The sequence below is a fragment of the Megalobrama amblycephala genome, linkage group LG1, assembly GCF_018812025.1.
Source record: "Megalobrama amblycephala isolate DHTTF-2021 linkage group LG1, ASM1881202v1, whole genome shotgun sequence".
In the NCBI taxonomy this organism is placed as follows: Eukaryota; Metazoa; Chordata; class Actinopteri; order Cypriniformes; family Xenocyprididae; genus Megalobrama; species Megalobrama amblycephala.
The window spans coordinates 66,237,458-66,249,957 of NC_063044.1; the positions used below are offsets into that span (position 1 = coordinate 66,237,458).

Sequence of the window (12,500 nt, forward strand, 5' to 3'; positions counted from 1 at the left end):
GAGTTATAAAATCAGAATTGTGATATAAAGTCAAAATTGAGTTATAAAGTCAGAATTGCGAGTTATAGTCAGAATTGCACTATATAAAGTCAGAATTGCGAGTTATAAAATCAGAATTGTGATATAAAGTCAAAATTGAGTTATAAAGTCAGAATTGCGAGTTATAGTCAGAATTGCACTATATAAAGTCAGAATTGTGAGTTATAAAATCAGAATTGTGATATAAAGTCAAAATTGAGTTATAAAGTCAGAATTGTGAGTTATAAAATCAGAATTGTGATATAAAGTCAAAATTGAGTTATAAAGTCAGAATTGCGAGTTATAGTCAGAATTGCACTATATAAAGTCAGAATTGTGAGTTATAAAATCAGAATTGTGATATAAAGTCAAAATTGAGTTATAAAGTCAGAATTGTGAGATATAAACTCGCATATAGTCGCAATTCTGACTTTTTCTCGCAATTGTGATTTATCACGAGATTTTGATTTTATAACTCACAATTCTGACTTTTTTCTAAGAATTGCGAGATATAAACTCACAATAGTGAGTTAGAAAGTCAAAATTTCAAGATATAAAATCACAATAGCAAGTTAGAAAGTCAAAATTTCGAGATAAAAACTCACAATTCTGACTTTTTTCTCAGAATCAAGTTTATATCTTGCAATTCTAACTTTATAACATGCAATTCTGAGTTTTTATCACACAATTCTGTCTTTTTTCTCAGAATTCGCAATTGCATCTTATAAAGTCAAAATTGCGATAAATAAATGTGCAGTTCTGAGAAAAGACGCAAGACTTTTTTCCCTCACAATTGGACATTATAACACGCAGTTTATATCACGCAATTCTGACTTTATATTATGCAATTCTCACTTTATATTATGCAATTCTCACTTTATATCATGCAATTCTGACTTTATAACTTGCAATTGTCATTTTATATGTTGCAATTCTGACTTTATTACTCGCAATTGTGATTTTATAACAAGCAATTCTGAGAAAAACATCAGAATTGTGAGATATAAACTCGCATTTGCAAGGAAAAAAGTCAAAATTGTGAGATAAAAAGTTACAATTACCTTTTTATTTTTTATTTCATAGCGGAAACAAGCTTCCATAATCATCCTTGGTGTGTACTAGCCTTTATTAGAGTTGTGAATCCGGCTTATGTAAATATAAATGGTCTTAAAAGAAAATATTTAGGGTGCATTAAAGGTGTTATCAAAGATTTGCAGGTTTTTCAACTGTTTGTAAAAAATTTCCTCTAGTGCTCAACACTGAGCTTCAGCTGGACAGAATGAAGCAGAGCATGGCCAGACGAACCCTCCTACTGGAATCCAACCAGCCATACACTTACTTCCAACTCACGGTGGAAAGAAACTCTGGAGATGTCTGTAGGAACTTCACGGCCTACCTATTGGTGTGTTTCATCCTCTTCAGTTATTTTCAAAATGTTGATACGCTTGAAATGTGACCTGTGGATAAGAAGCACGAGTCCTGTGACCTTTATGATGCAAAAAACACTGAATATTCTAAGTGTTTTTTTCATGTAAAATGCAAGATGTTAATGTTGCAGTGTTTTCCATGAGTAATCATTCATCTCAATCCTTTCTTTTTAAGCCTGAGTTTAAGGACAAGCTAAGTCCAATCTTCTTCTCGGTGAACTACAGCCTGGCTGACTCCCAAGATGCAGTGCTGCATGGACAAAGTGTCGCTTTTGGACAGGTGAAGGCTGGAAAATATTGTTTTTGTTGTTACAGTGGCACACATTCAATAACATGAACCTGGTGAAATTTTTTGTTGTGTCTAGACACGGATAATACTAAACTGTGGTCCTGATAACATCTGTATTCCAGACCTGAAGCTGAAAGCAGTAGCGTAAGTTGCTTTGTTAGCTACACTATGAGTTAAAGATATGAAACAGTTAGAGACATTTATCTCAAGCAAACATTTATCTAAAACAGGTCAACAGAACCAATCCTGATCGGCGATGAGAATCCAGCGCTGCTGATTATCGAGGCTGAAAATCAGGGAGAGGGAGCTTACGAGACTGAGCTATATATCAGCCCGCCAGCACACACACACTATCAGGGTGTTGTGAGCAACCGGCAGGTGAGGGTTTAGTCATTTTTCTGTTTGTTGTTGACAAAATCACAAGCTACAGAACATTAAAAGGATAGTTCACCCAAAAAATGAAATCATTTACTCAACCTCAAGTTGATCCAAACAAACCTGTATGAATTTATTTCTTCTGTTGAATACAAAAGAAGATATTTTGTAGAATGCTGTTAACTAAACAGTTAAAGGGCCCCATTGACTTCCATAGTATGGAAAAAAATTACTATGGAAGTCAATGGGGCCCACGGTAAATGTGACCACAGGTCATTCATTTCGTACAGTCTGTTTAGTGAGATATTTTGTACAGGAAGAAAGCCAGACCTCAGAGTCTTCAAATGTTTTTCGCTATTTTCTTTCTTTTCCTGTAGAAACCAATCCCAGAGATTGCCATGGCATTATAAAAAATAATAATAATAATAATAAGAAGAAGAAGAAATATGCCTCTAAACAGCAAAAACAAACAAAACAAAACAAAAAACGAATTGTGTTGGTTGCTTTACATATCATTTTTAGCTAGAATTAACCAAGGTATGGACTAGACTATGTTTCATAGTTTTATTTACATACCTTTATATTATATTATTATTAATATTGTGAATTAGCTTTAATTTTTATATTTTCAGTTTTCATTTAAATTTTAGTTATTTTTTTGTAATTTAATGTGGTTTTGTCATTTTAATTAGTTTTTGTTTTCATTTCTTTATTTTATTTCAGTTGTATGTTTTGTAATGTTGTTACTTCAATGTAAACTTATTTATTTCAGTTAGTTTGCAAAGCAACATTATTAATTTTCATTTTTAAGTGTTTTTAAGTTCAAGGTTTTCACTTGAACATTTATATTTTCTTTTGTTTCATCTTTATTTCAAAAACAAAACCCATTTTTAATTGTTTTAGCTAACAATAACAACACTGGTACAAGGTTTGCCTGAACTCAGATGGTACAGCTGTTGATTTATAGTCTTCATGAAAACTAGATCTCCAAACAGATCATATTTTTATGAAATTATCTTCCACTTGCCAGACAGCTAGATCAAGCTTAACAAATGATATCTGACTGTCCCCTTTCTGTCAGCACGCTTATTTTATGTTCATGTTAGTAGTAGCATTATTGCCGGGTTGTGTCACATAAGGTGTAAAATGTGTTGTGCATGTGTTGTGCAGGACTTCAGTCACTTGGTTTGTGGTCAGAAGAAGGAGAACGGCTCAGTCATTGTGGTTTGTGATCTAGGAAACCCCATGGAGGGTGGACATCAGGTCAGGGTGACATAATCAACATAATAACCTACCTCAGATGATTTGACCAGTCATGATGAGCCTGTTGTAGAACATTTTGCTCTCGGCTGTTTTCTCTCATTCAGCTGAAAGCAGGTCTTTACTTCAGCATGGGTGGTCTGGAACAAGTGGAGAACCACATCACATTCCAAATGCAAATACGAAGGTGTGAACATCCATACACACACACACACACACACACACACACACACACACACACACACACACACACACACCATCTGTGCTGTTAGCAAAACAAAACAGAAAGAAAAAAAAAAATTGTCTGCTCCTTAAACGCATTCTGGTAGGCTACATTTTGCCCACGATGACAATGATTCATTATCTTCTGTTTTTTCTTCTTGATCTGTCTTATTGTTTTCAGTAAGAACAGTCAGAACCCAGACAGTAACCTGGTCCAATTGCAGGTTAACGTTAATGCTGCAGCTTCCCTGGAGATGCGTGGGTTAGTGCTATCGTCATTTTTCATATTTTTCATCACTTTGTTTCCCCCTGTTACAAAAGAGCATGAAACAGAAGTGAAATAATGATTTGTATGCTGAAAAGTAGAATACAAGTCCACAAACAAGCAATGATCAAAAGATAGTAGACTTCAACATGTGTGTGTATAGTAGGTCGCCGTGATTTTGCCAAGTAAGACATGTTCCTGGATCAACATATTTTGTTGATCCTGGAACAACATTCTTGTCCGAAAATTGTCTTAACCCTATTTGTACCCTTAAACCTAATCCTATATATATATATATATATATATATATATATATATATATATATATATATATATATATATATATAGGATTATATATATATATATATATATATATATATATATATATATATATATATATAGGATTATTATATATATATATATATATATATATTAGAAACAAATACTTAAATACTTTTATTCAGCAATGAAGCATAAATTGATCAAAAGTGACAGTAAAGTAATTTATGTTCTAAATGCATATCATTATCTCACTTTATGTTATAATTTATGTTATAAATGCAGCCGTGGTGAGCATAAGATACTTTTAAAAACATAAAAAAATCTTACCACCCTCAAACTTTTGAACAGTAGCTTATATTTAAAATTAAATGTATGAACATTTTTCACTATAGTTGCTAAATTTTCTTTTTGAATATTCTTTCTCACTCGTTTGAATGTAAAACTGATTTGGTTTATGTTTGATTGACCATTTCTTGAATTAATTACAGAGTCTCTTCTCCTGTTGACTGTGTCCTGCCTATTGCTAAATGGGAGCCAAAGGATTATCCAGAAGACTTGAATGAAGTAGGCCCACTCGTAGAGCATGTATATGAGGTAATATGCTCAGTCTAGGATTATTGTTAACACCTTCACTTCAGTGGTTTTACAATACTTGTGCATAAGTTTCTACTTTTCTGTCTCAGCTAAGGAACATGGGTCCCAGTCCAGTCAATGCAAAGCTTACACTGGAGTTTCCTGTTTCACAAAACGAGTCCTATCTGCTGTATGTGTTTGCTAATGCCTCCCAAGAGCTCATCTCCTGTCAAACAGACTACTCCAACATCGACCCACGTGGGGTGAGAGTGCCCCCTACTGACGATGATTTTGAAACTAAACCCTCTGAATAAGTCATTTGTCTGCAAATATAATCATAACACACTTTATTATACTATTAAAAAAGAACAGCAATATCTGTAAACAATGTCTCTTACCCTAACAACAATGTACTGTGGTGGTACTATGGTACAGTGTTACCATGTACATTATAATAACTCATAATACTGATTGATTACCATAATAATCATGTACATTGGCATCTACATGTCACTCCAAGGTACTGTGGCATAACTATAGTACCATGCACAAATAATAATGGTACATTTTTGTAAGTGTAAAATAAAAATGTAATACCATATATTAAATGGCAATAACCATTACCTTACCTATTTATCACAGCTGGTGAAGCTGGAGTCCTCCAACGTCACCATAGGCCAAGTTCATCATTTCAACAAACGTGACCTGTCGCAAAAAACAGAATATGAGCAACAGTGGCAACATACTGTCCATGTGGTACAGAACCTTCTATCATATATACAGTATATACACTTCCATTCAAAAGTTTGGGAGAATGTTTTTGAAAGACATCTTTTATAGTCATTAAGGCTGTATTTATATGATCTAATATACAGTAAAAACATAAATATTGTGATATAGTATTACAATTTAAAATAACTCTTTTCTATTGTAATATATTATAAACATTTTCCAGTCTTCAGTGCTACATGATCCTTTAGAAATCATTCTAATATGCTGATTTGGTGCTCAAGAAACATGTCTTTTTATAATCAATGTTGAAAACAGTGGTGCTGCTTAATATTTTGTGTACTTTTTTCAGGATTATTTGATGAGTAAAACGTTCAAAACAACAGCATTTATTTGAAATTGATTCTTTGTAACAATGTAAAAGTCGTTATTGCCACAAACTTTTGAATGGTAGTGTTTATTTTATTTTATTTTATTTTCAATGGCTTCATCTTTCAGGCCTCATAAAATTCTATTTTAAAATTGTAATGAATTTATTGTTAAATATTGTTATATCTTTCACTGTGCAGAACTGCTCTAATGGTGACCAGTGTCTTCTGTTTGAGTGTGAGGCTGTGGGACTGCAGAGAGATGAGAGGGCCATTGTAAGAGTGATGAGCAGGCTGTGGGTACAAACCTTCTTAAAGGTGGGCCAAACTTTTAAAAATCAAACTCTAAATATAAATATTAGAAGTTGTATTATTAATTACTAATATTCATAGCCCTTTCTCTCCGTTTGTATCTCTATTCTCTGCTCAGAGACCATATGTAAATTACGTTCTTCACTCCACGGCTCACTTTGAGGTGAAAGATGTGCCCTCAAAAATCCAGCCAGTTGTCCTGCCCAGAGGAAAAGCACAGGTGAGACTTCAGTTCTTTGGGTAGTATCGCGTAATATATGTAAAATTATGTCTCACCCTCATGTCATTCGATTTTCAAACTTTCATTCAGCTTCGGAACCCAAAAGTTGAAGATCTTTTGAGAGCTTTGAATTTGAGAGCTTTTTTCCCTCCATAGACAGCTACGCAACAAAAAGTTCACAAAGATCGTAAAGCTAATCCATTAAAATTGAGCGGTTTAGTCCAGATTTTCTGAAGAGACACGTTTGAGCTTCCGCAAAAACCAATGAGGCTCATTCTTGTGTGTTACGTAGCGCGTTTGAGCTTCCACAAGAACCAATGAGGTTCATTCTTGTGTGTTATGCAGCACGTTTGAGCTTCCGCGTGTTACGCAGCACGTTTGAGCTTCCGCAAGAACCAATGAGGTTCATTCTTGTGTGTTATGCAGCATGTTTGAGCTTCCGTGTGTTACGCAGCACATTTGAGCTTCCGCAAGAACCAATGAAGTTCATTCTTGTGTGTTACGCAGCACGTTTGAGCTTCCGCAAGAACCAATGAGGTTCATTCTCGTGTGTTACACAGCATGTTTGAGCTTCCGTGTGTTACGCAGCATGTTTGAGCTTCTGCAAGAACCAGTGAGGTTCATTCTTGTGTTATGCAGCACGTTTGAGCTTCCGCGTGTTACGCAGCACGTTTGAGCTTCCGCAAGAACCAATGAGGTTCATTCTTGTGTGTTACGCAGCACGTTTGAGCTTCCGCATGTTACGCAGCACGTTTGAGCTTCCGCAAGAACCAATGAGGTTCATTCTCGTGTGTTACACAGCACGTTTGAGCTTCCATGTGTTACGCAGCATGTTTGAGCTTCTGCAAGAACCAATGAGGTTCATTCTTGTGTGTTACGCAGCACGTTTGAGCTTCCGCGTGTTAGCAGCACGTTTGAGCTTCTGCGTGTTACGCAGCACGTTTGAGCTTCCGCAAGAACCAATGAGGTTCATTCTTGTGTGTTACGCAGCACGTTTGAGCTTCCGCATGTTATGCAGCATGTTTGAGCTTCTGCAAGAACCAATGAAGTTCATTCTTGTGTGTTACGCAGCACGTTTGAGCTTCCACGTATTACGCAGCACGTTTGAGCTTCCACGTGTTACGCAGCACATTTGAGCTTCCGCAAGAACCAATGAGGTTCATTCTCGTGTTACGCAGCACGTTTGAGCTTCCGTGTGTTACGCAGCATGTTTGAGCTTCCACGTGTTACGCAGCACATTTGAGCTTCCGCAAGAACCAATGAGGTTCATTCTCGTGTGTTACGCAGCACGTTTGAGCTTCCGTGTGTTACGCAGCATGTTTGAGCTTCCACGTGTTACGCAGCACGTTTGAGCTTCCGCAAGAACCAATGAGGTTCATTCTCGTGTGTTACGCAGCACGTTTGAGCTTCCGCAAGAACCAATGAGGTTCATTCTCGTGTGTTACACAGCACGTTTGAGCTTCCGTGTGTTACGCAGCATGTTTGAGCTTCTGCAAGAACCAATGAGGTTCATTCTTGTGTGTTACGCAGCACGTTTGAGCTTCCACGTATTACGCAGCACGTTTGAGCTTCCACGTGTTACGCAGCACATTTGAGCTTCCGCAAGAACCAATGAGGTTCATTCTCGTGTGTTACGCAGCACGTTTGAGCTTCCGTGTGTTACGCAGCATGTTTGAGCTTCCACGTGTTACGCAGCACGTTTGAGCTTCCGCAAGAACCAATGAGGTTCATTTTCGTGTGTTACGCAGCACATTTGAGCTTCCACGTGTTACGCAGTACGCTTGAGCTTCCGCGTGTTACGCAGCACGTTTGAGCTTCCACGTGTTACGCAGCACGTTTGAGCTTCTGCAAGAACCAATGAAGTTCATTCTCGTGTGTTATGCAGCACGTTTGAGCTTCCGTGTGTTACGCAGCATGTTTGAGCTTCCACGTGTTACGCAGCACGTTTGAGCTTCCGCAAGAACCAATGAGGTTCATTCTCGTGTGTTACGCAGCACATTTGAGCTTCCACGTGTTACGCAGTACGCTTGAGCTTCCGCGTGTTACACAGCACGTTTGAGCTTCCGCAAGAACCAATGAGGTTCATTCTCGTGTGTTACGCAGCACATTTGAGCTTCCACGTGTTACGCAGTACGCTTGAGCTTCCGCGTGTTACGCAGCACGTTTGAGCTTCCACGTGTTACGCAGCACGTTTGAACTTCTGCAAGAACCAATGAGGTTCATTCTCGTGTGTTACGCAGCACATTTGAGCTTCCACATGTTACGCAGTACGCTTGAGCTTCCGCGTGTTACGCAGCACGTTTGAGCTTCCGCAAGAACCAATGAGGTTCATTCTCGTGTGTTAAGCAGCACATTTGAGCTTCCACGTGTTACGCAGCACGTTTGAGCTTCCGCAAGAACCAATGAGGTTCATTCTCGTGTGTTACGCAGCATGTTTGAGCCTCTGCAAGAATCAATGAGGTTTGTTTTCGCACATCAAACTGGTTTGATAGAGCTTCTGTTCATGTTGACTGATGAATGTTTATAAATGAATAAATGCCTAAATTCAATCTGTTTATCATATAAATCTCTATAGAAAATTTGGACTAAACCACTCAATTGATATGGATTAGTCGTTTTACCATCTCTAATGAATTTTTTAAGTATCAAAGTGGTAGCTGCATAGCTGTCAATGGAGAGTACAGAACTAGCTCTGATTTTATTAAAATATCTTCATTTGTGTTCCGAAGATGAACAAAAGTCTTACAGGTTTAGAACGACATGAGGGTGAGTCAATCATACAGATTTTTCAATTTTGGGTGAACTAACCCTTTAAATCTCCTCATAAAATCTATTTAGACACACACAAATATAATATGGAGACGCCCAGATGGACAAGAGGAGGTTCCTGTGTGGTGGATAGTAGTGTCAGTCATCGCTGGGCTCCTTCTACTGGCTGCCCTGAGCACCATCTTCTGGAAGGTACTTCTACATGTTGAACAGCAGAGGGTGCTTTGTCTCATTTAACAAAGCAAACAAACATATGTCATCATGCTTGCCGCATAAATCTCCATCCATGTTAACATACTACATTGTTTTAAGGTGGGATTTTTCAAGCGTAACCGTCCTCCATGTGACGATGATGGTGATGACACGCAGCAACTGAGTGGTGACCAGAACGAGTAAAGACTGCAAATCTTGAGATTTATGATGCTTTAAAGCTTTTTAAACTTTGTTTGCTATATTATATTATATACTTTATGCAGTTTTTTTTAAATATGTATCATGGTGGTTTATATGGAGTTGCAGGCATTAGGTAACCAGCCCAGCATGCAGTAGATGTCATATAGCTTAGGCAGAAATAGAAGTATATAAAAAAAACAATAGGATTGTCTCCAACCCATGGCCTTTGTTAACGTTCTTAGTATTTCAGGAAGGTGATAGTCCATTTTGATTGTAGAGATCACTGAGCTGTACAACTGGCTATGAACATTAAACCGTTGTCATAAAACCAATGTAACCAATGTAACCAATGCTTGTTGACTTTCATCAAACATTGTAACTTAAGTCATTTAATTTCTGGTGTCTTTTGTTGTTTTTTTGTTTTTTTTTAGTCATTAAAGGTGCAGTGTGTAAAATTTGTGATGATCTATTGACAGAAATGCAATATAATTTACATAACTATGTTTTTGGTTGTGCATAAAGACATACAAAGTACATAATGAACCGTTATGCATTTATTACCTTAGAATGAGCCATTTCTATCTCATACACCGCGGGTCCCCCATGTCAAGTTGCCATTATGCGCCGACATATTTCTACAGTAGCCCTAAACGGACAAACACTCTACAGATCGTGTTTTGTCATTATGTTCTTTGGTGATTTTCGAGGCAGTTTGCATCGTCACTGCGTTGAATACGCACAAAGAAGTAGTAATAGTTGTAGTCGTCGTCAGGTATCTAAGAAGCAGAGACTTTTTTGTTAAAAGTAAGAGAACACCTCATTGCTTCACTGGCTAATGTACTGCTGTCTCAGACGACATCTTTGTTGTGTCGGCCAGATGGCCACCATAGCTTCTCCGAAAGGGGGGTGTGCAACCTCACCGCGTGGATGCCGCTAAAAGTTACACATTGCACCTTTAAAATGTCTTTTCTGCACTGAAGTGTGGAACTTCAGTGCTTTGGGTTTGAGTAACAAATTCGTGTTTTGGGGTGCACAGTTTGAGGGTGTGAGTACAATTATATGACCAGTAAAGTCAAATATTGTGAAGAGAGTAGCAGTAATACGAATAAAAACCACATAACCTAAAATTGTTGTCATTAAAACTGGTGTGTGGCTCTTAAAAGTGCACTCAGTAGTTTAGCTGAAGCTGTACTAGTCTGCCATCTTTATCTCATGTGAGTCATTTTAATCATATTTCTCAAATGCGCTGTTTATTTATATGTGTAACACATATTTTATAAATTACCAAAGAAAGAAAAAATCCACGGTTGTCAACCGATTCAAATTTCAAAAGGTGTACGAGTCTCGGATGACAGAGGGCGCACGGGAGCACTGCACTCAAGGATCTCCCCCTCCCATTCTGGACAACAGGACTGAAAGAAGCGGAGCAGCCGTACTCGGGAAGGGAGTGGGCACCCGTGGCAACCGCACTTTAGAGCAGTCAGTCTTCTGCCATCCCGCAAAGAAACATGGATGAACTGTTACTTAAGGAGTATCTGACGATGCCGCTATAAGAATGCGTCCACCGCACACCTCCCGTTCCTTTTTTCTTTTTCTTTTCCTCTGTAGTGCTTGGAGGACGCTGGCGAAATCACTGTCGACCCCAGGACCAGTTGGTGAGTTTGATTTGATATTGTAGCATCCGTCTTTGAACGTGATATTTGTGTGGAGCGGCTCCGGCGTGTAGAAAAGATCATCGATTCGCTGCTTTATTATGTAACTGTCGCATTTGTGCTCACAACACTTTATCACGCGCCGTTGTTTTTGCGCATATTTACTTTAGAGCCTTATGGGAGTTACAGTTTGGAAACAAAGGATTACAAACTGTTCGGCCCCTCAAATGACCCCTCCATGTATCTCTAAAGGGAGGAAGTTTGTTAAACAGGCCCTGGGCTTCAGAAACAGTTTTATGTGGCATTCGTATCTTTATGTAAAAAGTGGAAAGTATCTAGTAACGCTAGTATCGTTTCAAATTTTCAAGCCCACCCACAATTCTATGAAAAAGAAAGTTCACTGAGCGGTAACATTGTTACCTATCGGTCACTCTAAACTCTCTTAATCATTTAAATGAATCTTTATGTATTTATTTTAATAGTAGCCTATATATAGGGGGGACCGGGGCTGGTTGTCACACTTTTTATTTCAGTAAATATTTATCAGGGGTTCATTGAACACATGTTTGTCTTTGTGACAACTTGCCCCAGAGGAAACTGTCACAGCACATTGGGGACTTGTCAGTAGAATTTAAAGAGTATTATTATTATGAAACAGAAAGAATAAAAAGGTCAAATGTAACAGAAATAGAAATATCAAAACACTGTTTTGGCCAACAAATATTGACATTTAAGAGAAAAACAAGGATTTGTGTAATATGCAAATATATAGGCCTGCCTACATGTATACTCGTATTTGAATCAAATTTGTTTGTCATTAATGTTAGTTTAAATGGTGACACTTTACAATAAGGTTCATTAGTTAACATGAACTAATAATGAACTGCACTTCTACAGCATTTATTAATCAACATTTACTAATACATTATTAAAATCTTGTTAACATTAGTTAATGAACTGTGAACTAACATGAACAATGAACAACTGTATTTTCATTAACTAATGTTAACGAAGATTAGTAAATACAGTAACAAATGTATTGCTCATGGTTAGTTCATGTTAACTAATGTTTAACTAATGAACCTTATTGTAAAGTGTTACCGTTTAAATACATGACTTTTAGTTTAAAAGTAACATTTTCAGGAATAAATACAAATAACTTGTGTTCGAGACAGTTCTACTTGAATTTACTTGCCCCTATTTTAGTTTTGTGTGATCTGATGGCAGTTTGTCACTCACCACAGGACCAAGCGGATCTTTAGGAGCTGTTTGTGCGAACTCTTTTGTGAACCTCCTTTTTTCCTCAGCAACTTCCAATGAATATTAATGTGGGCTTGGAGTGTCTT

At 37.4% G+C, this 12,500-nt stretch overlaps 2 protein-coding genes across 3 annotated transcripts in view; both read left to right on the forward strand.

Annotated features, from left to right (window-relative positions):
• The window catches only part of itga2b (integrin, alpha 2b), a 29,154-nt gene extending 18,525 nt beyond the window's left edge, over positions 1-10,629 (forward strand). The window contains exons 17-30 of the mRNA XM_048210500.1: positions 1,269-1,420; positions 1,621-1,725; positions 1,811-1,878; positions 1,965-2,112; positions 3,280-3,372; positions 3,477-3,556; positions 3,773-3,853; positions 4,627-4,732; positions 4,822-4,974; positions 5,354-5,467; positions 6,010-6,126; positions 6,239-6,340; positions 9,179-9,301; positions 9,422-10,629. Of these exons, the coding sequence (XP_048066457.1) occupies positions 1,269-1,420; positions 1,621-1,725; positions 1,811-1,878; positions 1,965-2,112; positions 3,280-3,372; positions 3,477-3,556; positions 3,773-3,853; positions 4,627-4,732; positions 4,822-4,974; positions 5,354-5,467; positions 6,010-6,126; positions 6,239-6,340; positions 9,179-9,301; positions 9,422-9,505 (1,526 nt within the window). The 3' untranslated portion in view covers positions 9,506-10,629. The remainder of the gene's footprint in view (positions 1-1,268; positions 1,421-1,620; positions 1,726-1,810; positions 1,879-1,964; positions 2,113-3,279; positions 3,373-3,476; positions 3,557-3,772; positions 3,854-4,626; positions 4,733-4,821; positions 4,975-5,353; positions 5,468-6,009; positions 6,127-6,238; positions 6,341-9,178; positions 9,302-9,421) is intronic.
• Positions 10,630-10,876: 247 nt separating this feature from the next.
• The window catches only part of fam171a2a (family with sequence similarity 171 member A2a), a 42,441-nt gene continuing 40,817 nt past the window's right edge, over positions 10,877-12,500 (forward strand). Inside the window, exon 1 of one of the 2 annotated variants that reach the window (XM_048210521.1) lies at positions 10,877-11,157. In XM_048210521.1, the coding sequence (XP_048066478.1) occupies positions 11,058-11,157 (100 nt within the window). In that variant the 5' untranslated portion in view covers positions 10,877-11,057. The remainder of the gene's footprint in view (positions 11,158-12,500) is intronic. The other variant, XM_048210511.1, reaches the window with a different exon arrangement.